The sequence below is a fragment of the Rhododendron vialii genome, chromosome 2a (genome assembly GCF_030253575.1).
Source record: "Rhododendron vialii isolate Sample 1 chromosome 2a, ASM3025357v1".
In the NCBI taxonomy this organism is placed as follows: Eukaryota; Viridiplantae; Streptophyta; class Magnoliopsida; order Ericales; family Ericaceae; genus Rhododendron; species Rhododendron vialii.
In genome coordinates, this window is record NC_080558.1 from 33,083,868 (window position 1) to 33,093,603 (window position 9,736).

At 37.9% G+C, this 9,736-nt stretch overlaps 1 protein-coding gene across 2 annotated transcripts in view; it reads left to right on the forward strand.

Annotated features, from left to right (window-relative positions):
* Nucleotides 1–9,475, forward strand: part of LOC131312119 (uncharacterized) — a 30,512-nt gene extending 21,037 nt beyond the window's left edge. For both annotated transcript variants that reach the window (XM_058339878.1, XM_058339883.1), the window contains exons 11-19: nucleotides 663–760; nucleotides 933–1,036; nucleotides 1,145–1,310; nucleotides 1,444–1,566; nucleotides 1,841–1,923; nucleotides 3,909–4,050; nucleotides 4,217–4,246; nucleotides 6,548–6,618; nucleotides 8,366–9,475. In XM_058339878.1, coding sequence (XP_058195861.1) covers nucleotides 663–760; nucleotides 933–1,036; nucleotides 1,145–1,310; nucleotides 1,444–1,566; nucleotides 1,841–1,923; nucleotides 3,909–4,050; nucleotides 4,217–4,246; nucleotides 6,548–6,618; nucleotides 8,366–9,011 — 1,463 coding nt within the window. In that variant the 3' untranslated portion in view covers nucleotides 9,012–9,475. The remainder of the gene's footprint in view (nucleotides 1–662; nucleotides 761–932; nucleotides 1,037–1,144; nucleotides 1,311–1,443; nucleotides 1,567–1,840; nucleotides 1,924–3,908; nucleotides 4,051–4,216; nucleotides 4,247–6,547; nucleotides 6,619–8,365) is intronic.
* The last annotated feature ends 261 nt before the right edge of the window (nucleotides 9,476–9,736 follow it).

The window sequence follows — 9,736 nt, forward strand, 5'->3', positions numbered from 1 at the left end:
TCACCAGACGCACGCTTTGCACCTATTCCAAAGGCGCGCACCTTGGTCGCCTAGGCCCTGCCTGGACCCCGTCTAGGCCCCCAATATTGAGCCTTGATGTGCCTTGCGCCCAGGTGCGCCTTTTACAGCTATAGCTGAACCTCCTTACTAAAAGAGTTGTAGAGTGGTTGAAAGGAGGACGAAGGCTTGGGGTTCGGGGACCTTGGTGGTTGGTGCTGATCTCAATCACACAAATGTGGATACTGATGAAAACAATGCACCATTTCTGTGGATAGAAAGCAAAGAGAGCCCCTTTTTTAGATTTAAGGGTAGAATTTTATTTTTTTGTATATAGTTGGTTCTTGTGCATTGTTTTGGACTTCGCAGATACATTTGAGTAATATTCTGTTGTGTACTGCTCCAGATCTTTCGACTATATTTTATAAGCATGCGAGCATGGGGGTGCCCCTAAAGGGCCTCTTTTCCACGCTTAGGTGCAGACATATTGGTTTACGAGGAGTGAATTATGAGTTTTGAGGTTGCATTTGTATATTCCCTGAAATTCATACATGGGATCAAGATGCTGGTTGTAGACTTGTTTCATGCAAGGAAATATAATCTATACGTCGTTAAATTATGATGTCATAAGGAAGTAACTGTTTTCGTCTCTTTTGCTCTTGAAGGTGATTTACTCAAGCTTCTGGATGTTTCATCAGTGGAAAATGTGTTGCTCACTACATATGGCAAGTTGCAGCCACCTCTTGGAAAACATCGTCTGAAGGTATTCTTTTTTTTTTTTTTTTACATTTTAGAAAAAAAGTTTATTTGACCTGTGATTGATCCACCACTTTGCCTCAGTTTTCTCTCCCCCCTGTTGGAGTTTTTGAAGAGAACTTGTCAATATGAAGTAATGCTATTTGATTCTTGTTATCAATTAACATGGTAAATTACAGATTATAGAGTTCATCTCAGTCTTGATGACTGTTAGTAGTGAAGCTGTTGAAAAGGAAATGATCCGCCTTTGCGCTGTAAAACGCATTTTAGACTTGTTTTTTGAGTAAGTGACTCGGTTCGGTTTACTCCTTTCTTACAGCTTCCCTTCTTCTCCCCTTTGATTGGCATTTCTAACATTGTGTCTATATACTTGATTTTATTGTGGTTGCAGGTACCCATACAATAATTTTCTGCATCACCATGTAGAGCACATAATTATGTCTTGCTTGGAGAGCAAGAATGCTTCTTTTGTTGAACATCTCCTTAATGACTGTAATCTCGTTGGGAAAATTCTTGAAGCAGAAACTAACTTCACATTGGCTGCTGATCCAAATAAGGTGATAGTTATATTCCCTTTTTTATTGGCAAAATAAATGCATATTGTTTTTTGCTCATATTTTGTGAGTTCTAATCTTGTTATGCATGATGAATTAGTATGGTATTGAGGTTTTTTGAATGTGTATATTTCAGCCTACCATCCCTGCAGAGGGTAAATTGCCACCGAGGATAGGGAATATTGGACACACAACTCGTATATCTAACAAGCTTGTTCAAGTAGGGAACAACAACAGTGACATACAAGCATATCTACAGGTTTTTCCTGACCTGAATCACTGCATTGGCTCCTCTAATTTGTATAATAATACAGTCATTATAACTCACTGTTGAAGGTTTTAAGTTTTAAGAGTTGCTGTGACCACATTCCTCAAGGTGTCTATTGCCAAAAACATACTGCAAGTGATGGATTTCAAACATGAAGTTCAATTCCATGTCGTCTTGGCCTCGAGTTATATTTACCTTTCCAGCCATGCAATAATATTTGTGGCATTATGTTATCCTGATGTCTGTAATCGTATACTCCTGGCAGGAGAACAGTGAATGGGTAGACTGGCATGCAAATGTTCTAGTCAAGCGCAACTCTTTGGAAAATGTCCAACAATGGGCATGCGGGTAGGTGTTCCTAAATTACACACATTTTGTCTCGATGTCTTATATACAAGTCGTGGGTACAAAGTTTTTGTTGAGCATGTTTTTTTTTTTCTGATGTTCATGTAATAAAGAAGCTACAAAAGCAGATAAATTTATATTTTGTTTCGTTGGAGTTCTATTCCAAGTTGAGTTGAAGCATTGGTGACAGCATGGCAAATATTCTCCCCTAATTTGGGTAGCGCTAGCGATAAGCCTTTGCTAACCTCTGTGTTCTGACTTAAAAACACGATAGGGATATTCCATGGTATCTGAAAACTTGCATGCTGCTACATGACAAAATCATTTATCATAAATTTCTGTTTGTTATTTTAGCGTTTGTCCCTCATTGGTTAGTTATAACCTTCGAAACTAGAATATGAGCCTAGGCAGTCTCTCCACTCATTGCCAATTGGTTTTGAGTTGGATGCTTAACTCCTCTTACAGAATTTTCTTGTTTTTGGTATAACTTTTGTCTGTGTTATAAAATATACATGCACGCCCGTGGTCGGATTCAAAGTGTGCCTATATTAGCTGAACATTGGGAACTAGTATATTTCCAGTCCCCATCATGTCTGATATACATTATTGAAATAGTTCAAAGAGGTTGATGTGTTATTGTAATATCGAAATAAATGATTTGTGTGTTTATAACCACTATTTGAGGGTAGTGAAAACGGGAAGAATGGCCATTTGGTTTGTTGGGATGTGGTTTCTGTGGGGTCTTTTTTGGGAAGCATTATGGCCACGAACACTGCACTTGAAGTTGTTTTGAAGGTTTCCTATGGAGCTTGATTCTTAATTCTATTATGTGACTAAAAGAGTCGATGAGGGATTATTGCCAATAGATAGGGACGACCACGTGGTTAACCAGGGAAATTCTTGATCATGATGAAAATCTCCCTCAACGTATTTCTTTCCTGATTAGGTTCACCCGATTCATTGTGTGGGCATTGGAAAAAGTAATTTCGGTTTTGGCAGCATGTTTAGAGGGGAGGCATCTCTTAAGTGTTTTTTTCCCTAGTTGTATTGCCTTTCTCAATCTCATTAGATTTCCATTGCTTGGACATAAATGAATGGACTTTTATAGTATCTATCGTGGAGTGTGTTTCCTTGAATTGCGCATGATAACACGATGAGGACTATTCATCTTATGGTATTTTCCTCTGAAGTTGAAGGATTTTTTAACATTTAAAGCCATACAGCTGTATTCGGTTGTGAACAACTGTATTCACGTTCTTATCCCACCCCCGTACCCTTGTCACGTCGTGTTGATCATGTCAACATGGGTGCTTCGCTCAAAATGGCGGATCCATGTTCCATAGGCCCTGCCTTTGCACTTCTCTAGGCAAAGAATTGATTACGTTTCCTTTTTCCACTTTTGTTGGGCAGAAGCTTAAAGGTGTTAAGTATGTTGAGGTACCAAGGTATGAGACCGGTGATTGCCATGTGAGTGTTGTGCTTCTCAAAATTGTTTTGACTGGACATCGCTGGTGGTGAGCTTACCTGTATGAAACTTGACGCAATCCGGCATATGTCTAACCGTTTCCTCTGTATAGTGCATTTTCTGTACATTCCTTGTGGTCTGTCTTGTAATATTCTAGTCCTGGTTTGTTGAAATTACTGGTTTAGCAAATGAAGTCAGCGTCAAAAAATGGAAGTGGAAGGCAGTTGGACTTTTGCATTTGTAGTGGAAGTTACTGCTATCTCAGAATTTCAATTGTCGCTGTTACTCTAATTTTATATTCAAATAATGAATATTCTGTGTTTTGGATTCGTAGAAAATTGTTACGACTTTTCCATCATTTTTCAATTTTCCTTATTGGGGTGTTCTTGCATTCTAAAGTTAGTTGTCCGATATAATACTTAATCTGCTTTAAATTGTCCTTTCCGTGTCTCTTTCCTTCATTTTTGTGTATTTATAATATTCACTTGCATCTTACCTTATATGGCTTCCTCAACTACAACAGGAGGCCAACAGCCTTGCATGATCGGACTAGGGATAGTGATGATGATGATTACCAAGATAGAGATTATGATGTAGCAGCTCTAGCAAATAATTTGAGCCAGGCCTTCCGATATGGCATTTATGGCAATGATGATATCGAAGAGGTTTGTCATGACTTCTCTAGATTTACTATTTCATTTGATCTTTTCACTATCCTTGTCATCTTCATACAACTGTTTATCTGAATATGATCTTGGTTAGATAATGGTTTAATAGTTAGTAAGAACTGTTGTTTCCTGAATTAACAAATGTTTCTGTTGGTGCATGCAGGCTCATGGCTCACTTGAGCGAGATGATGAGGTATGTCTGAGTCTGCATTCTTGTCTGAGTAGTAATTGTTTGGTTATATCTTTGATTGAGCTCCCTTTCGTATTCCCTAAATCCTTCTAAACTTAAGTATAGTGGTGATGTTGTATAAGTTTAATGTTGAAATGCGAATTGGGGTTTGTAAGGAGAAGAGGGCATCCGACTCCAAACCAATGTGCAATGAGTAGAGAGGCCACTCAGGCTTTGATACTAGTTTGGAGGTTATAATTAATCAATCTTGGACAAGCTCTAACACTCTTAACACACCCCGCATGTGTGAACCTTACCCGCACATGGAGAGGTAACCAGAGGATCCTTAACGTTGTAATCATAACGGAACAAGGAACACTTATGGCACAAACAACGGGGCGATCAATTGAGAGTCTTCTCCAAAAACCTCCAAAAGCCTAGCTCTGATATCAAGTTTAATGTTGAAATGTGAGTAAGGAGAAGAGGTGGAGAAGAAAGAGTGACTGAAATATAGGAGGGGGAAAAGATGGAAGCTAAACTTGCTCCCATACATCACATGTATTTATATCGATATCCAAGAGAATTACCAAAAGTATACTACGCAACATAATCTAAGATCTAATAATGTAAATATCATTCTCTAACAGTACATAATGACTGTTTGGTTGCTAAAGTTTATTGACAATTGCAGTAAATTGAATTAGTGATTTCTACTGCATCCAAACTTTCTAGGTCCATTTTCACATGTCACGTAGTATTGGGTAGTCATATGTACTACGTTTCCACCATGTACGTAAAGTGTGAAGAATCATGTTATGCCTACACGTGTCTCGCGTAATAGATATCCTCGAGGACTTCAAATGTTTTACTTTCGAATCAAGCTTTGTTTCAGAAGTGTTTGTTCACATATGAGGCTCTCAGAGGGAGGTGGATTGTCGTGTTTGGTGTGGAACATAATTGTCAAATCAGTATTCAAATTGTGATTCATCATGCCCCTTTATTTGAATTCCGACATGAAGCGTAAGGGTCATAGACTCATAATTGAAGGGGACAAAGAGGGGCTTCTTATGGATAATGGGGCCAAGTGTTGATTTTGTCCAGGTTTTTCTGACACTGTAAGTGGAAAGAATAATTAGTTTTTTGTGGAGCACGAATAATGGTTCCAAAATACATCACATTACTGTAAATAGTTGATGCAGAAATGCAAATAAAAAGAATTTCAAACCTAAGGGACATTAGTAACTTGTTCCTTAATGCCTTTTATTAATATTATCGTTTACTTGTAAAAAAAAAAAAAGGTAACTTGTATTATGAACTGTCTTGGAAAACTCTATGGATAGCTTAGAAACTCTACTCAGTAGTCAATGCAAGATCAGTAAAATAATGAAAAGAATGGATGGGAGAATATAGTAAACGGAGACCTTTATTGCTGGGTCCCCCACTTGTTAGATAGATGAGTAACGTGGGTGGAGAAACAAGGGAGATGGAAGTTGGAGAATCCACAATAAAATAAAAGAGGTGGTTCACAGTATTGCTTTATAGTCGCCATAATTTCTAGTTCAATTTTGATTTGAAAGTTTGACTATTCTGAAGGATTAGAAGTGCAAGAGGTGTATCGCGCGAGATTTTGATTGATTGCCTTTTTCTTTGACGACAAGTTTTAAATCTTAATGCAGGAAATGAAATTTGTGATGGCTACTAAATAACAACCTTAAAACTCTTCCTTTCACTAAAAGTTTCACACTACTTCTAGAAGATCTTATAGTAGAGGAAGCCGCAAGCTCTAGCCAATTGATGTACCTGACCTTGGTTTGGTTATATATGCAATAGAAAGTTGAATTCGTTATTGGACGTTAATTAATCAATTTCTAATTTAAGATGTACCTTAAAAACTTATATATTTGTAGTTTCCAGATGAAACTCCTGCTGTCCTAGTTTGTTTGTCTATCTTTTCCAGTTTAGGATGTCCCAAAAAGATTGTCCACTTTGAAAGTTGAAGAATAAAGTTTGTAACTTACTCTTACTGATATTATGTCTAATTAGTATCTTCTGAAAAGTTATTCGAAAGTGGAGATGAAGTGCCATTGTCGGAGAGAATGGTCTAAATTTGAATGTCAATGCAATACTTGCTTGTCCCATTGAAAAGTTGAAATTGTTAACTTGTTGCTTTTGTCTGGTTTAACACACCTTAGTTTGTGGACCATATCCACATAGACAGTTTATGTTGTTAATCTTCTACTTACTTTACGTCGCTCTAGTTTGATAATGCTGTTTTCCTTTTCGTTTACGATGTTAGAGATGGTTCCTTACTGTATTATTTTGCAGGATGTATATTTTGATGATGAGTCTGCAGAAGTTGTGTTATCTTCGCTTCGTCTTGGAGATGACAGGGAAAGGTAGGTGGCACCTCTTGGTTTTTGCCTTTTTGACGTTTCCTGTTATTTGTAATTGAGTACAACCTATTGTTCTCCCTTTTTTCTGTATAGTAGCGCTGGGCACATACTTAGCAATTGGTCTTCATATTAGATATTCTGCAGAAATTGTCTTATCTTCGCTGGTTTTTGCCTTTTCCTGTTTTTTGAGTCAATTTGTAATTGGTCTTCATATTAGTTAAGTCAATCGTCAATAGCTATTGATAAATAGTATCACGCACGTGATTATGCTATCGGATTATAATTATAACCATGTGGTCCATGTTATCGCAACTCTGTTTATCCGCAATATCATGTTGATATGTATTATCTTTGTACATCAAAATCGTTAACCTCATCAACTACCATCATCAATCGCCCCCCATCACATTTTGAAATGCTTTTTTTGCCTAATAATCTATCTTTTTTTTTTGCACTATCTCTATTGAGTGTCACTTTAAATACTCTCTTATCCGTATCGCTGGCTTCTATCATGTTTGTCATAATTCTTCTTTTGTCCAATACTATGCGAAGTATTTTGGTTGCCACAAATTGTTCCATCAATAATGTCGATTGTCTCCATTGTCTCAGCTATCAAATTTTTTTGGTAATTTCTAATGATTTTCAATCATTTATTTTTTATGGTCACTAATAAAAGAGTTTGGAGTCCATTATTGTCTGATAAAAATTGATGTTGCATATTATCTTCAAGAATGGGGCCCACATGCTCCTGCTTATTGAACGTTGTGGGTCCCATTTCTAGTTTAGTATTCTATTTTTTAGGTTCCACAAAATAATGACAAAAAAATAAGGGTTAAAGAAAGATTGAGGGCAAAGTAGTCTTTTCACTAGTTAAATGACAAACTGCCCTGTTTTATAGTAGGTATAAATCCAGCACTGCATGCTTTTAGGCTATGCCTAGTAACTTTTTCTTAAGCAGTTTTTGAAATTTTCGTGGCTAACACAGTCTTTTTCCTGATGCACAATTGCCAACTATCCCGACACGATTCATGCATTTAACTTGGTAGAATTTCAGAAGTTTTGGTTTATCCATTTTGGTTTTCCATCTTAGAATTATCTTTGGAAATCTCTGTTGGATTTTAGAGCAATGGTAAATGTTGTATTGGCTGTTCTTTGTGGAGAAAGCAATATGCTATGGAGCACGACACGTGCAACTGGTTGCCTTATCTGTGTCGGACTACATGCAACCCAGCAAGACACGTATGGGTCCTGCTAATTCTGTTATTTTTTAAGCAGGGGAACCCTGTGTCGAAAACTTTAACACGGGTGGGGATACGACAGGCATCAATACTGACAAAATAAATTGCTATTCTCGTAATATCAAAAATTAAATATTGCAAGTTACTATAACCTAACTTTGTTCCTTTCTTGATACAATATTCTCATGAATATCAAAATAAATATTTACAGAAATGTACATAGATTTTTTTTTCCGTGTCCCTGTGTCCGTGTCCCTACTCTTAAGACGTTTTGTTTCCCGGGTCCATTTCCGTATCCCTGCTCCTTATGCAATAGGTTTGGTTTAATAACCACAATAGCCTGCTAATGCCTGATTATGACCAAAATTTTAACAATTCTTTTCAATTATGTTATGTTTTCCCCTTTGGGGCTCTGAGATTGTGCCTGCCTGCCCTTACTCTACCCTTATTACCTAGTTTTTGCTATTTACTTGATTAAACATTTGTGTGTTTGTTTTTTGTCATGTTTTCAGTGGCTCTCTTTTCACGAATTCCAATTGGTTTGCCTTCGAGGACGACCGAACAATAAATGAGCTCTCAGCTGACTCCATCGCATCTCCCTCACCTAATATTGATGACTCCGAAGCTGTCAACACTGTTGGTGATGCCGAAGTTATCATAGACAAAGATGAGGATTTAGCTGATACTGCAACTTCTCAACCGCCCGAACCAAATGCCAGTTCAGAACCCACATCAGTTAATTTTTCGGGCGATTTGTGTGAAACCGGAGCCAAAGAGATTGAAAATCCACCTGAATGGGTTGAATGGAGGGAGACTTCAGATTCAGTGGATTCATCTGATCTTGAAAAGCCATCCATTTCACCAAATGGTGAGGTTCAAGTGGAACTGGAGGAGCGGAACAAAAGTAGGGACCCAACTGTAGCCAATCCTTCTCTATCCTCAGCTGATGCTTCCATAGATGATAGCAAAATGGACAGTGGAGGATCACCAGATTCAACAGATTCCAGTTCAAAGCCTTTTCAGGCTCCGGACTGGGTAGATGATAATCCGAACAGTGACACTAGCTGTACTCCTGTTGATTTGGATAAGCCTGTTGCCACAGAAGGCTCTTCCGGAGCTGTGGAAAAGGAGGAAAAGGTTGAAGTGGGGATTTTGTAAATTCACTTTCTCGGTTCGACGACTGGGCTAACTAATACTTGGAGCCATTGATCTGGTGGGAAGGTAACCCCAATACACGATACTTATGGGTGGCTATGCTCTACGTTGTTTACCTTTTAGAGCCTTCTGTACATTATGGGTCTTAACAGTCAAATAGGGCTGATCATTCTTTCCCCCATCAGAATTAGGTAAATGAGTGCTCCCTCTCTCTCAAGCTGTTCGTCTGAGTGATTACTTAGGTTGGAATGTGATACTGGTTAATAATACAGTACCCATTATAGCTTCTGCAGCTAGGTGAACCTGATAATACAGTGGTGCTTATAGTAATTCGCAGTGACCATGTCTATATGATGTAGTTGTCTGTGCCCTGTCAGTTTTAGAATTTATCTGGGAATTTCTCGTTTTTGTTACAGTAATTTAATTCAGTTTTGTTACTTCAATAAAGGAATTCAATCTGCAATGAATACTCTTGGTTTTCTTGGTTCTTAATTTTCTCAAAGCAGGTGCCCTTGGGAGGAGGGTTTGGTTGCCATTTTATGTCATCATTATTCATTTCCCCCGTGCTCTTTATGCTGTGCACTTCTATTCTTGGCTCAGTTGGCCAAAAATCCCTGCTATTTTCATGTTTTTAAGTTGAAGGAGAAAACATCATGTCGTATCGACAGAGAATTATGAGAATATTTCATTCCTCTGTTACGGTAATGCACCTATGGTAATAACAAATA